At 30.4% G+C, this 17,172-nt stretch overlaps 1 protein-coding gene across 10 annotated transcripts in view; it reads right to left on the reverse strand.

The window, feature by feature from the left end:
• The window catches only part of EndoA (endophilin-A), an 87,696-nt gene that overhangs the window by 37,779 nt on the left and 32,745 nt on the right, over positions 1-17,172 (reverse strand). For 9 of the 10 annotated variants that reach the window (XM_035088970.1, XM_035088972.1, XM_035088971.1 and 6 more), the window contains 2 exons: positions 857-1,073; positions 619-752 (listed from right to left, as the gene is read on the reverse strand). In XM_035088970.1, the coding sequence (XP_034944861.1) occupies positions 619-752; positions 857-1,073 (351 nt within the window). Of the gene's footprint in view, positions 1-618; positions 753-856; positions 1,074-6,687; positions 6,833-17,172 lie in introns of all 10 variants that reach the window. The other variant, XM_035088977.1, reaches the window with a different exon arrangement.

The following is a 17,172-nucleotide window of genomic DNA, read 5'->3' on the forward strand; positions in this document are numbered from 1 at the left end:
CGACTCTGCATGAGGTACAATTTTTTACTCAAAAATATGAGCTTTGAAAGTTAATTTTGAGTCTTATCAACTTCCCAGTAGGAAGTTATTGTAACGGGTCCAAATTTGCAAATTTACCAATTTTTTAAGAAAAATAGTCGATTTTCCCATTTCATACATAGGGTTATGTTTCATTCAATTAACTTTACTGAAGAAGTACTCCCTACCAAATAGAGGAAGGGGAAGCGAAATGAGAAAAAGACTATAAAATAGCATAAAATTAAATAAGAAAATAAAAAAAAATCTTCGATAACGAAATTGTACTCAAAAAAAAATCTAAAATTAACGTAATAACATAATAACTCATTAATTTTAAATAAGGTTATCTTGTATTATCAATATTGTTAAAAATTGAACTTGAGGAATTGTACGAAAGATTCAAAGCTATTCATTCGACTATTCTTCTTATGCTTACTTCATCATAATAAATTAATAACTAATGGCACATAGAATATACAGTATTTTTATTCTTTCCACTGGGAAGTTCGTTACGTGAACCTTTTAGGTCATACCTAGACCACAATTCTAATCTTTGAGATAAATGATTTTCTAACACTGATTTAAATACATAATTATTACCATAACTTCTTTTAAATCCTTGGTTTGTAAATGGTGTAAGGGTTCTAAAAAGTTCTGTTTTATATTGTCATCAAGTGAGTATTTAACATCAGCCATTTGTTTCATTGCTTCACCCATTTCAATTAAAGCTTGAGCTAATAAAATAGATAATACAATAAGAAGGAAAGTCGATGCTTATTATTAACAAAATAAATTTTTCTTAGCATGTTAACCTTAACATTACATTCATAGAACTTACCGAAAACACTGTCATCTCCCATTCGTTTACCATAAGTAAGCATGCAGTCGCCAAGAACGCCTTCTGGTTGTGGATAAGTTGAAGCTTTTGCTTGTCCACTGAGTTTACTTATTCCTTTCACAGCAGCCATTTTCGCTCTGGCAGTTGGATTTGGTTGTAAAAACTCTTTAGTTTTTGTTTGCAGCTCTTCAACGAGTTCGCATGTGACGTCAGTTTTCTTAATCAAAAAATTGAAATCATCCTTATTTTGTACAAATAAATAAAGTTACAATATACCATGTCGAATTTGAAAATAACAGGCGAAAATTTGTAACGAGGAAAAATAAGATGCGTTAAAACCGCGATATGTGATATTAAAACGTATCGAATGTTTTATTTATAAAAAACGTTATATGTGTGTATGGAAAACATAGTAGTAAAGAGCAATGCATCTACAATGTTTGAAGAATATGTATCAGGAGCCAGATTACACACTTAAAGATAATAATGCGGAAGAATAATAATATACCCAGAAAATCAGACAATGAAAATGCATTACTAATAATATCAATTTTCATTCATTCGATTCATTTTAAATTTCTTAAAAATAATGTACTACCAAAAACAGCTATCATCCGATATCTATAATAAAAAACGGTGCCACGTCACTGTTGTTTGAAAGTCCGATATTTTCAAATTGTTCGACATGCAAAGAATGTTTAAAATTAATTTTTTTATTAGAATAATGTCTGAAAAATTTCTACCAATAGAGAACATTACAAAAATTAGGCCACGTCGTATGAAATTTTTTTTAACTACTTTCTCAAATTGAATCAGAATTGATTGCACAAAAAATTCATCTTAAATTTTCATCTACAAAATTAATTTTTAAATTATTGATAGAAAATTCAAAAAAGTATTTTCTTTCACAGTTCATCAAAATGAAAGAAAAAGAAGACATGATTTTATAGATGACATAGCACTCGATTCGATTTTAAACTTTGTTGCAGCTTAAAAATTTTTTAAATTATTAGTAAAAAATAAGAATTCTGCAATTGATTAAGTCAATATCAAATTTTTCCTTTTGCTAGAAAAGAAGTACTAACCACGTCACATGAACAGAAGCGAACCCTTGTCATTCATAAGAATCAAATTTTTTATGAACAATTGAAAACGGGATCGATGCAATGAATTAAAGTTCTTTTAATGGGAAATTTCTTCTTCTACTGAACGAAGTTATTAATTCTGTAATATAAATGAAAATTGACTTTTCCTGTTCATAACCAGTACATTTTTTATACATAATTAAAAACTGATTCTTACGATGAAATCCTGATTTTTTTTGTTGACATATGTTCAGTTAGATAATAATATGTTTGTAAACAGTTCAACTTGATCTTGAAAATATACTATCTTCGTGACTTTGTCGCAGATGTATGCCAGTATATTTTGAGATGACATTTAATTATGTAAGTGTTTATGAATATTGTAAAATATTTGTATGTCGCCATCTTATGACTATTAGACTAACGACAGTTTGTTAGTTAACGACGTTTGCTTGACGATTAGATTGTTTATAGCAACGAGGGGAGAGTTTGTTCATCTCCCGTTTTTGATTAAAACTTGAATTAACCGGACGTATTCTTTCTATTTAATTAATAGCTGTCAATCTTTAATAAACTTTCCCGTTATTTATTAATTTACTGAAGTTATTATTTGGTCTTATTTTACAATATATAAGCAACGTTTAGCTCTCTGCACGTTGCGTGCTTATCGCACATTTATTGTAGTTCTATCTGATGGGTAAAATTAACGATAATTAATATTCTTCTTTGATATTTCTCAAAGTAACAACCGCAACATAGTAAGGTAAATTATACATTTGTTACCGAAGTCTCAGATACCGGTCATTTTTCATCACGTTCAAAAAGCATCCGGGCCGTGTGAGCAAGTTTTTCTTCTTTTTAAATTGTATATCATATTCAATCGAAAATATTCCAAGTGTCTAGATCATAGAACTTTCATAATTTTCGTCAGACTTACGTCCACCTTTTTCTTTTTTTAGTTAAATCGCTATTTATTTCTGATATTGAATTTCCCGACAAAAATATTGCGTCTGTCTGTTTTAGAAAAACGGCTGATACATCCGTGAATGACAAACTTAGACCATCGTATGTCAATCTGCTGCCATTCTTATGTTGATTTCGCTACTAGAGTACGATTATGTAATTTAATAAAAACATTCATATAATCTCGATAACTAAAAAGATAAAATGGCACAAAAAATAAATTCACTAGCTGTAAATGATTTATTAATATAGTTAGAAGCATTATAGCGAATAGTTCAACGTTTCAGCTAATGAACTTTTCAGCAATACATTGAAAACAAGCATCCATTTTTTCAGTTGCTTGGGACGATATATATGTCAAGTACTGAACACTAGCTTGGACGAAATTATGAACATGAGCTAGTGTTATATAAAATTACAAAAAGAATTGAAATTCGACCAAAACTGCCGTCATCGGATGTCAAGAAAACTCGGTGCCATGTAGACGTCCCAAATGACTCTACAAATGATGAAATTGTGACAACATGACAACATTTTTCAAGCATTAATTAGAAGAACTTTAAAACAGCAGAAAGATTTAAAATCAAATAGAATGCCATGTCATCCATAAAATTAAGTTTTTTTTTTCTAATTCCGATGAATAGTGTAAGAAAATACTTTTTTGAATTATCATTAAATAATTAAAAAAGTAATTTTGCTGATGCAAATTTACAATGAATTTTTTATTTTCAATTAATTTTTACTTAATATGGAAAAGAAGTTAGTTAAAAAAAAATTTCATAAGACTTGGCCTAATTTTCGTAACTTTTTCTATCGATAGAAAATTTGAGGACAAAAATCTTATAAATTAGGCCAATAAGAAATTCATTTCGTTACAATTAGCGAACAATCATTAGTTATTTTTTCTAAGTAAATGAAAAAATTACTCTTTGGAAGAGCTCGAATATATTACGTAGATCCCTTTTTTAATTGTTCATAACAAATGCAATTGGTATAAATAATGGACATAATCAAAAAGTAGCTTATGTTACTCCTGAAATCCTCATTTTTATGTCTACAAAGTTTCATCGTAATCGGTTCAGCCGTTTTCGAATAATCCTAGTAGATTGTAGGAAAATCTGATTATTTACCAATATTAATAATAATATTATGAACAAAACTATTATTAATACAAAAAAGATTAAAAACTCGTCTATTCTAAATCTCTTTTAAAAATTACCTTACTTCAAACCTATATTGAATATTAAATAACGAATAATATAGTTAGAATACAATTGTTTTGTAAATTAAAAATGACCTAAAAATATCTCGTTGGAATACAACAAGATTAATTTAAGACTTTTTTTCCAAATTACATACAGACACTTTGATTTTATATTTGTAAAGATAAAATATTTTAAGTCCAAAAGAGGAGGAAATGAAGAGAACACCACGTGAAGGATAGTAAAAACAATGAAATCATTGTCATCATTCGTAACAAATCTTTGTACCTTTCTAACAATAAAAGAAAATTTTAAAATAGGTCTTAGCACACATGGTTTGTGCTACCATGACGTATTTCCCATCGTTAATTGTTTATAACACATTCCAATTGTTATAAACAATAGGTAATTGTAGAAAGTCATATCTCGTCGCAAAAAACATTTTTTGGTTGGTGGGTGCTTTCCATTTAGGAATACAACTTGACACAGTGTCGAGTTGTGTTACAGATTGTGTTGCTTCATGTCTAGTTTGCCTGTATTCGGTTATATATAATTGTGTCTCCAAATGGAACAGTCAATATACGCATTAATCAATTGATAAATACAATCTCCAAGTGTTTATACCAAATTCATATTGTTATAAATAAAGTGAATTTGTTTAGAGTTTTATTTCATCGGAAATATTTTTACGCCAATAGTATTCAAATCAGTGCGATACATGCATAAGGGAATTCATTCATACATTTTTAATTTTTTATAACAGATTTATATTTGTAATGTCTGAATGTATTTTAATTATTTCACATAATTATTTAAAATATATCTTAAGAGAAGCTAAGAATGAATAGCAATAAAACTTAAGGATTGAGGTTAACGATTTTTATTAAAGTTATTTTTCTTTGAGTTTTCCTAAGATTTCATTAAAATAGAAAGGGTTTCGGAAAATAGTTGAGGGAATCATCTTTTAGATATTTTATTTCTGGGAAATATAATTCCATCGTACGCTCAATATATCAACAGTTTCATTATGAATTTTATACGATACACATATATTCATTACTTGTAATATTTGGATATAAACAAACATCTTCCTCTTTATTATTAATGAGTAATTAATAGTTACAGAGTTAACTATTAAAGGACGAAATTTTTTTACTGAACATAAGTGCAAATATAACAAGCCCACGTTTCGAAATTTAGAAGTCAACAAATTTCTTTCTAATAGTAAATTTTAAGTTCTTGTAAGTAAACTTGGGAGTCAAAAGGTGTCTTAACACAAGAATTACTTGAGATGACTCGAAAATTACTACGACAGTCTAAAATTTATTGTTGAACAGAAATATTTCTGTACTCTTTGTATACGTTTATAACAACATAAAAAATGATGAAAAATACCTCTATTTAAATATTTATAAAACTTGTGAATATACATTTCTTTTTTTATTAAAAAAAAATCTATAACTTAAAAATTATTATTTACTTTTTAATGGAACCAATTTTAATCGAAAGAGCATAAAAAATTACAAGATAAGTGTCTATGCAATTTTTCAAATAACAATAACGACAGTCAACAAAATCGCAATTTAAAAATTTTCAATTGTTATTGATTAATTTTTTATAGTTACAATAATCGGCGAATAAAATACATCATAATTAGTGACTAAATAAGTTATGATTAGTCAAAATATTATTTTTTGTTATTGTCATGTAGGCAAACAGATAGAATTCTTGTCACAGTCACGGATAAACTATTTCTAAGAAAAATTATTTTTTTAATTGTAATACGGATCATTCAATGTTAGCATTTTGAATGAATGTGACATAATTTAATCATTGAAAAAATTGCAACATTATTTTTGCATTAATCTTTAATACTGTAGTAAATTGATATTCCTTGCCTTTTGTATTTATGTCAATTTTTATTAATCGTTATTATTTTATACGTGTATTAAATTGTATGCTCGAAGTAGAAATATGATTATGTCTTATTCTGAAAATTGTGTAACACTTATAGTTGAAAATAAAAGTTAACCCCCTTAATGTTATTCGGTTACTTTTAACAACATTTCAAACTATGAAAAATACGGAGACACCTGTAAATAATGCTCGAATACAATTGAAGAATTACTTTGAACCAATATTATTGAATGCAATGAATAGGTATACTGATATCGAAATGATGGAGAAACATTTATTACATTTTGATGAACCATATAAAAATTGGGAACAAGAAATTATACTTCAGGTAAGAAATATTAAAGAATAGTCCTATGTATTCTTTTAACTAAACCATTAGATTGAGGATGAAGAGGTGTAGTTCTAGTCTTTTTAATTCCAAAAAGATTCATCTCTTCTTTGAAGATTTCTGATTCAAACTCTATACCTTGATCGGAATGAATTACTAAAGGGACACCATATCTACAAAATATTTGAGAAACTAAAGCTTCAGCACTAGTATTATAGTATAGTAATATCAATCACAACTCTTTCAAAAGGAGAGCCAACATTATAAATTTGAAGAGAACCACATGATCTCTTATGAGGACCCTTTTTAGCAAAACAAACTTTACACTTTTTATACCAAATATCAACATCTTGTTTAAGAGTAGACCAGAAGAATCTTTGACGGATTTTAGAAATAGTCTTATTTATACCAAGTGTCCACCAGAAGGAGAATTATGAGCCTCAGAAATTATTTCATGAACTTTGGCTCGAGGAACAACAACCTGAAAAATAATATAAGAAAGATTAGGAGCTTCCCATCGTTTAACTAAAACACCATTTTTTAATTATAAAAAATTCCAATAAAGTAAATAAAGTTTAAAAAATGAATCTAAATGAGAAACATCATTGAACTCGGGAACTTTATTTTCCTTTTTGAATTTAATAATTAAATTTAAAATTTTATCGTTATTTTGGAATTTGATCCGATCGAAATTATCATTTATTTCACAGATAGTACGGAAAATATTTTTATTAAAAGAACATTCTTTATAAGCATCCATTTTCAAACATTTCTTACAATTACATGGACGCCGAGATAAAGTATTAGCATTACCATGACTTTGACCAGGTCTATGCTGAACTTCAAAATCGTATTGAAACAAAATTTCTAACTAACGAGCAACTTGATCGTTAGGATTTTTGATAGAAAGTAACCAGCTAAGAGAAGCATGATCAGATCTAATTGTGAATCGTTTACCGAGAAGAAAATAATAAAAATGTTCAATCAAAATAACAACAGCTAACAATTCATTTCTAGTAACCCAATAATTTCGTTCACAACTATTTAAAGTCTCACTAAAATACGCAATAACCTTTTCTTGATAAATAACTTCACCATTTTTCTTAATTGGAATTTTCTGAGATAGAACTGCTCCAAACCCAACATTAGAAGCATCAGTGTCAAGAATGAATGGGAAATTAGGATCAGGATAACCTAAAATAGGTGTAGTAGTTGAAATTTGTTTCAATTTTTGAAAAGTTTGAAGAGCTATATCATGCCAAATAAAATCTCTTTTCTCTTCACTAATTAAATAAAGAGGTTTTGCTAAAGTAGCAAAATCTTTAATGAATTGCCTATAATACGAGCAAAGTCCAAGAAAACTTCTAATTAATTTTAAGTCCTGATTGTAAAAGTCTTTCAAAAACATTTTGAAGATGAATAAAATGTTCATCAAGACTCTTACTGGAGATAATTATATCATCTAAATAAACTAAACAAATTTTGCTGAGAAGACCTTGTGAAACTATATTCATAAGTTTTACAAAAGTGACAGGAGCATTACATAAACCAAAAGGAAGTACTTTAAATTGCCAAAGTTCACTTCCGATACAAAAAGCTGTTTTTTCACGATCAGAAGCATCTTCAATTTGCCAATATCCCCTTTTTAAATCAATAGTCGAAAACCATTGAGCATCGAGAACCATATTTAAAATATCTTTTTAATGAGGAATTGGAGTAGAATCCTTAACTGTAACATCATTCAACTTTCGATAATCAACACAAAATCTGATATCACCACCTTTTTTAGGAACAAGAACAACCGGAGAAGCTCAAGGACCATGAGAAGGTTCAATTGCATTCTGTTCCTTCATTTCTATCATAACAGTATTTAATTCACCAAACAAACCTGATTTCACTTACAAATCTATTCCCAAAATACATTCTTCATAAATTTTAGCAGAAATAACCTCTAAACTAATTTTGATATTTAAAATCTTAATTTCCACAGTCTCAAGAAAATCGAAATCAAATTTATTACCAGAAACTGTAAAAATAGAAAGAGAAGAATTATTTGCTCGAGTAAACTTCTCATTAAAAAGAGGAGAATTAACAACCGTAATATCAGCAACAGTATCAACTAACATATTACATTTTTTACCCTTAATTTCACCTTTACGTATAAATTTAGATGAAGAATCCGAATCTTGAAGAATCTTCGAAGAACTAACTAAATTATGATTTATTTCTGACGAAATTTTTTTTTTGAAGAATTTTCACTTGAAGAATTACCAATATTTTGAGAATTATTTCCCAAACTAGCTTGAACAGCTTTAAGAACTTGACAATTATTTCTCAAATGATCTATCTGTCTACAACATTGAAAACCTTGAGAAGAATTTCCATGATCGAATTCCTGAAATTTTTTTTAGAAAAATTAAAATTATTGTTATTATTTCGGAAATTTCTAAAATTATTATTATTATAATTTTTATTATTAAATTGTTTATTTAATTTTAAATTTTTATTATCTTTATTATTACTATTTTTATTAATATGATCATCTTCAACATCTTTGGTTCCGAAACATAATTTATCGCACGACTCCAATTCAACAGCCCGTTGAGTCACCGATTGAAGAAATTCTAACTTTTCTGAGCGTAAAGAATATTGTAATTTTGGATTATTTAATCCTGCAATAAACTGTAATCCGGCTATTCGTTCTCTTTGATCACCTAAAATTCCCAGATACGCATATTTCACTAATTTATCCAAATCATTGGAAAAATCAATTAACCTTTCATTTTTATTTTATTTCCTAGCTTGGAAACGACTGAAAAAAGCTCTAGAAAATTGAGCTCCACCGAAACGATTTTCTAAAGATTTTGATAACACACTAAAATTTCTTAAATCATCTATGCTCAAGTTTTCTAAAATTTCTTGAGCTTTATCCTTCAAATAGGACAGTAAAATTGAATCTTTAGCTTCATCCAACCAATTATACAATCGAGCGATGGTTTCAAATTGACGTGAATAAGATTCCCACGTCTGAGAACCATCATATTTTGCCGGTTTCGCGAAAGATAACGAATTCCCGACGGAAGACGATAAGACCGTTTCAATTAAATTTGGATTTAAATTTGAAGAATTATTATGATTAACAATTCCTGAGGAATTATTTGGAATTGTTTAAACATTCATCGAATTATTATTAATGCTATTATTATTCAAATTTAGATTATTATTATTTTTATTTTTAGAATTAAAATTATTATTAAATGAAGATCTTATCTCTCTAATGAAATTTTGAAATAATCAATTCATTTCCAATTTATTTCGCGTTAATTGTACCTCCAATCTGTTCATCTGCATTCCCAAAGCCAATAATCTACCATTTGAAGAATTATCTTCTCCAAGACAATATTTAAAACGAGTTCTCCTTGTTTCCCTCCTCGTTTGACGACGATTTGGAGTTCTTGGCATTTTCAAAACTTTAAAAAAATATCACAACACACAAATAAAATATCTCGATACGTAAGACGAATCACTTCCGGCACCAAATGTAAAATAAGACCAAATAATAACTTCAGTAAATTAATAAATAACGGGAAAGTTTATTAAAGATTGACAGCTATTAAATAAATAAAAAGAATACGTCCGGTTAATTCAAGTTTTCGTCAAAAACTGGAGATAAACAAACTCTCTTCTCGTTGCTATAAACAATCTAATCGTCAAGCAAACGTCGTTAACTAACACTGCATAGGTCTTGTTTTCCATTGTTTATAGTGAATTCATTTCTTTCAGTAAAAAAAAAAGAGACACATTGGAAGAATTAAAATACAGTGTAAAGATCCTATTTTTCATTGCTTATGTCCAATTTAATTGTTACAAACAAAAACAGTATGTTGTTTTCCTTTATTCTACACGGAATTCATTACACGTCGCAAGAACTTGAAAATATTTCATTGTTCTCTGTTTTGATTCTTTTACCATGAATTGAATTTATCATAAACGAAAGATGTAGGTTTTCATTTGTTTTACACGATTAGTAGAAACTTATTATCGGAACTCTTCGGAAAAATATTTTATCTGTCGGTGAGAGGTGAACATTTTGCATTTTATTAAGTTGTTAGTGGTACATGGCATAATCATTGTACAGTCGAAGCTTGTTAATATTGCTCTCGTTAGTGTTACACTTCCGTTAGTATCAATAGGACAATTCTGTTAGTGCTGCTTGTCTTTCACCCTATTCTGATCTCTCTAATAGCCAATGAAATCTTGCGTGAGTAACGCGTATTTTAAATTCAGCTTTTATCACCTGTGCGTGGTAACTACTAGATTACCGCACGGATTTCCATACCGTAACGCTCCGACTGCCCACGGTAGGCCTATGAGCCATAAAACCTCGGATTTTTAAAATAACGCACGGGTACCTGAAGATTACTCACAAAGGCTTAGGAATAACTCACGGTAGTTCAGTTTACCGCTCGCTTCGCTCGTGCGTATAACACTGCCACCATAGGCATCGGCTCATTACCGTCCTTGTTGCTTAACATTCTATTTCCTAATGGACAAACATACAACTAATTTGGGTTATGTATGCACTTGTCTATACAACTAAAATTATAAATAATATTTCATCGAAAGTCACAAATACATAAATTGATGTATTTTTCACGACGAAATATAAGTATGTATATTAAATAGTTTCTGATTATTCAGAATTATTCACAAGAATTAATAATTTAAAAAGTAAAAAAATTCTCTTTTTTTAGATATTTGATAGCGTTATTCATGAAATTTTGGAAATTCAAAATAAAAAATTGTCAGAAAGGTTATAGGCTAATTTTTGCTCATGTAAATTGTTAATAACAATTAAATTCGTTACAAACAATCGAAAACGGGTTTTATGCAACATATTTGAGTTCTTCCAACGCATAATTTTTTTTTTTTCATTTAAATGAAGTTACAAACTTTATAATATGAATAAAAACTTACTTCTTTCGTTTATAACAATTGAATTCGTTGTAACAATAGAAAACGTGAAATTGTGTTACAAACCATGTCAATCGTATAAAATCATTTATCTTTTGTTTATATCAATTGAATTGGTTATAGAAATATAAGCACAAAAGAAGTATCTTTCTTAGAAGCCAATATCTGGGATGTCAGAATCTGTCAACAGATTCATGTTCGTCTACGCCTAGGAAACTACAAGACAACAGCACACATATGTCTGGAGGCAGTGTATTTCGTAATGGCTGAAATAGTTATTATTTATCCGGACTTGATATTAGTAATCTGTACGAATAAAATTGGAGTATCTGTTTGTAATTCGAAAAAAACTGCCTAAAAATAAGCTCAAAAAATTATTCATGTGCTGTTGAAATGTAAATGACTATTTCTAACTTCCTATTCTCCTACACGTACCCATACTCATCGTGATCCAATAAGAAGTCTGGATTGAATAATATTAATTTAAAAGAAAAAAATAAAAACCTACGATATCGCGGAATCGACGTGGTAACTTAACTTTATTCGAAAGAACAATAAATAATAAAAAAAGTTTTTTTACTCCCCATTGAATTTGGGTCGATTGGTGAAATTTGAATTTCCATCATATCTTTACGTTTCATGGTATTTGCAAGCATACTGACCAACTTTTAGAATGATATGTGTGTGTACGTACGCACGAATGTGTGGACGTCAGCATTTTTTTCTTTTTTGATATCTCAAAAACGGGTTGAGATATCGACTTCAACCAAAATTAATTCGAAAGATATTATCATAAAGAAGATCTGAGTGAAATTTGAACAAATTCAGTCGAGCCGTTTTTATTTTTTTTTATAACAAAATAACTCATGAAAAATGGAAAAATTAGCTACTTAAAATACTTTTAAGTCAAACAATAACAATTTCATTTGAAAATTGAGTCAATGCTGACTAGACATTACTGTTCATAACCAAATATGACTTTCAACCATTTCACATTGTTTATAACAATACAAATTTGTTATAAACAATTAAAAATTGTATTTATTGATTAAATAATGTGTATATCACATGGATTCGGATGCTTTCAACAAAAATTGATTATAACTATTTAAATTTGTTATAAACAATTACTAATGGGGAGTGAGTCATGTTAGCATAGACAAAGAATGCTCAGACCTATTTTTCTTATATAAAATAATAAAAAGAGCGATTTGAAAAAATGCTGTGAGTACTTTACTCTACACCACACTATACGAAGAAACTATACGGTCCCAATTAGAACGTCTAACGGAAGATTCCCAAGGAAATTTAAACTATGAGACATAAAGGTTCAAGTTGGGTCTAACCCTGAAAAGTAAGAAGATTTTCGATGCTGCCACTGAAATTACAGTAAAGCCTGAAAGAGGAATGAACACTCAAAATGCATCAGTATGGTCAGCTAAAGATTTGGTAGCTTAAACTTCTATTGGATTAAATTGTGTCAGCTCCATTTCTATGAAAACATCAAAATGTACATCAGCCTATAATATGCTGTCAAAACTAAACACTTTGTATGAAAAAAGGTCTGATATGTCTACTGAAGGCTTACAAAGACAATTTTTCGGGTATAAGTACAATGAAAATAAGTCAATCGTAAAAAAATTGTATGTAAGTTCAGCAATCGGCTAATAGCTTGTCTGCTAAAGGTGAAGAATTGAAAAAGACTTGGATCATGTAAAGAATCCTCAATATATTATCTTCAAAACTTTATTATTTTCAAACAGCCTGGGACAATGTTAGCGGAGTAGATAAAAATCTCAACAACCTGTTCGATCGTTTGAGATTAGAAGACGACAAGTTAAATAAAAGTCAGTCAACGCGTATACCAACACCACAAAATGCATTCATGTCAAAACAAAGAAATAAGTCAGAAAAGTCATCTGGAAGTCAGAAGAACAACACAGTAGAATGCTTTGAATGTAGAAAAACTGGTCGCATCAAATCACAATGCCGTGGAAAACCGTTTGCAAAATATTTAGAGTATTGTAAAAATACATATGGCTTTCACAAGTGTAAGGTTAAGGGACATTTTGCCGAAGACTGTCCAAACACAGATGCTAGTCAACAGGAAAATAAGTCAATCAAAAATAGCAATATGAACATTAATCACAGACAGACTTATTACAGTGAGTCTGTCGTCAATAAATGCCCTAAATAATACTCCTGAAGACTGTTGGTATCAAAATTGTGCTATTACTCTCCACATGAGATCACGTAAAGAGTGATTCAATAACTATGTAACTCTTGATCAACTATCTATAGTTATTATTGGTGATGCAACCGAAGTGGAAGATATTAGCATAGGTGATGTCGAGCTTGAAGCTTATGATTGTCAAACCTGGCGGAAGATAGTCTTAAAGGAAGTACTATACACTCCAAAAATATCATTTAATCTTTTTTCGATAAATTCTGCATTGGACAGAGGATACATACAGTCAACCGGTGCAAATAAGTCAGTTTTCAAGGACTGCAATGATAATGCCAGTGCAATAGCAGTCAGAGAAGAAAACCTCTACAGAGTGCATTTTCGCAGAGAGTTAGAAATATGTCTTGTAAATATTTCTTCCAGAAAATGGCATGAAAAACTCGCACATCAAAATGTTGCATACGTGTGAGATGTATTAAGACACATTAAAATTAAGTTTCAAGATGATTGGAATGAATATGTATGTCTAGGATGTACCTACGAAAAGCAGCACAGAGTATGCTAGCACCCTTTAGATCTAAAAACATCAACAAGGCTACTTGTCTAGTACGTGGATCTATGTAAAATAAATATTCACTCATTAGGAGGAGAAAAGTATTTTTGACTGTTCAAAGACGACTATTCACATTTCAGGACTGTGTACTTCCTAAAACATGAGAGTAAAACGGCTGCAAAACTAGAAGTATTTTCGAGTTTAGTTAAAAATCAATTTGACAAGGAAGTCAAGGTATTGCGGTCGGACAATGGCACTCAAATAAAAAATCGTGAGGAGCAGAAAATTCTGGAAAGTCTTTGGGTTTTTCATAGCAAATCCAGTGCCTACACGCTACAACAAAATGGACGTATTGGAAGAAAAATGAGAACTGTGTAGTCGAAGCTGCCAGAACCTTTATACACGCTAAAAATCTGAAAGAGAATCTGTGGGGCGAAGCAGTAAATTATGTTATATTTACAATTAATCATACTGGTACAAGCACAGTAAAAGGGAAAAGCCTAGCTGATCCGTGGCTTGGAAGGAAAATCGACATTAGTAAATTAAAATCTTTTGGTTGCAACTGTTACGTATTGATGTATAAGATGTATAAGATAACAAAAGAAGAAAGACAAAAAAAAGTCAACTAAAGGTTCATTTGATGGGTATGATATAGATTCTCCTGATTTCAGAGTTTCAACAGAAAAATGATGTCGTGAGCTCAAGCAATGTCGTATTTGATGACGGGACTTACACTGGAAGTTTTACTGATCTCGAAATATTGCCGTCGGAAGTAAATACTGAAACGTCTGACAATGAAAACTCAAACATGAACTTGGAAGATGAAGATAGCCTTAGCACTGAAGATCTTGTAGATGAAGATTGGTCTCCAAGTCGAGAAAATAAAAACAAGTCTGACAGCTCACACAGCCCGGTTGCAGTCCCTGGAAGAAAAAAATTTACGAAATCGTCTTGCAATAAAAGCACCAGCTAGATTCGATTATTCAACTGATGTAGCACTAATAATTCAAGCTTTTGAGACTGGTTTAACCGGTGATGTGAATGATATTTCAGTCGCTTAAGCACTTGAAAACGAAAATTAGAAGAAGAGGATGTCAGAAGAATTCGAATCATCATTAAAAATGAAAACATAGACTTTAACCGAGAAATCTAAAGACATCACACCTATAACTTGCCGTTGGAAGCTACACAAGAAAGATGATCGAAAATATAAGGCAAGACTTATTGCTAGAGGTTTCGAACAGAAAGAAGGTAAAGATTATTGTGAAGTCTTTAGTCCTGTCACTCGCCTGGTGTAAATCAGGTTAATCTTGAATCTGAAAGGATAAAGATAATGACATTCGATGTAAAAATAGCTTTTCCACATGGTGAGCTCGATAAAAGAATATTCATGTATCAACCAAAAGGTTTCGATGACAAGTCATGTCTTACAGATAAATTGAAGAAAAGTCTTTAGCTAGAAAGCACCTAAGATTTGGAATGCAACGTTCTCAGAATTCCTAAAGTATCTAAGTTTTAGATCCACTGATGACGATCCATGTGTTTACTATAACAAGAACAGAAACATAATAATTGTTCTGTATCTGGATGATGGCCTCATGGTCAAGCAACATAAACGCGACATACTGAAAGTTTTAAAGTGGCCTACTTTCTAGTCAAGTCAATTTTACTGAAATTTATTATAAATCAAGAGTATCTTGACTAACGACATATGTCTCGTAAATTTTTCTGGACTTGACAATCATTTGAATTAGTAGAGGAGATTCTAGTAAATTTTTTTAGATTTCTAGCAATCTTACCATGACTGTGTTTACCGTAGAGAGTATAAAAAAAATCACAAACTATCGTTTTAAACAATCTTAACTGACAAGGGAACCTCGTGAGGTATCACCGTTGATTTAGCTATGGTTTCTATATAATAGTTTACGTCGCAAATGATGAACCACGTATTTTTTTCGGTGGAAAAACGTTTTAAAGAGGTGCAAATCTGCTCCAAAGTCGACACCCCATGAAAATAATTTTTATTTTTACATATTTCTGATCGAAATTTTTTAAAACGACCTTATACGTTAATAACAACATAAAAAATGATGGAAAATACCTCTATTTAAATATTGTTAAATATTTGTATGTCGCCATCTAATGACTATTAGACAAACGACAGTTTGTTGGTTAACGACGTTTGCTTGACGATTAGATTGTTTATAGCAACGAGGGGAGAGTTTGCTTATCTCCAGTTTTTGACTGTGACTTGAGTTGACCGCACGGATTCTTTCTTTTAATTAATTGCTGGCAATTATTAATAAACATTTTTATTTATTTACTAATTTTCCGAAGTTGTTATTGAGTCTTATTTTACATTGGTGTCAGAAGCGGTTCGTTACGCGTGCCGTGAATATTTTTTTGTTGGTGATTTTTAGAAGAATATTTAAAAATCATGCCCAAGAGTCCAAGTCAGAGACAAACTCGAGCTGGAAGGAGAACTCAATATGCCAATTGTGTCGAAGACGGTAGTAATGGAGGACTTCTAGCTTTAGAGATGAGATTAAATGGTTTGGAAGAAAGACTAAATCGTGATCAGATTCATTTGAGGAAGGTCGAAGAGAGACTCAAAATTTATTTGAAGAGATAAGAAATTTAATTATTAATAATAATAATAATAATAATAATAATAATAATAATAATAATTTGTTTACAAAGATTTTGAACGAGAGGATTTTGACTGCAATAGAACCTGTATGGAGACAGATAAACGAACAACGTGGCAGCAAGCGTGGCTTGACAGGTTGCAAGGAGAACTTGCTAGTAGACCGATGCGTCACAATGGACGCATACTACTACAAGCGCAACTTGTCAATGGCCTGGGTGGATTACAGAAAGGCATTTGATACAACATCACACGAGCTTCTCCTCTACTTGCTCGAATGCCTTTCAGTACCCCCACAAATAGTGGGATGCATCGAACATCTGATGCCGCTCTGGAGGACACGTTTCACCGTAACATCTGGTGAAACAAGAGTGTCTACCAGAGCAGTGCCATTTAGGAGAGGCGTATACCAGGGAGATACCCTGAGTCCTCTCCTATTTTGCATCTCACTGCTGCCATTAT

Source organism: Chelonus insularis, unplaced genomic scaffold, assembly GCF_013357705.1.
Source record: "Chelonus insularis isolate UGA/USDA-ARS -01 unplaced genomic scaffold, ASM1335770v1 contig_57_pilon, whole genome shotgun sequence".
NCBI lineage: Eukaryota > Metazoa > Arthropoda > Insecta > Hymenoptera > Braconidae > Chelonus > Chelonus insularis.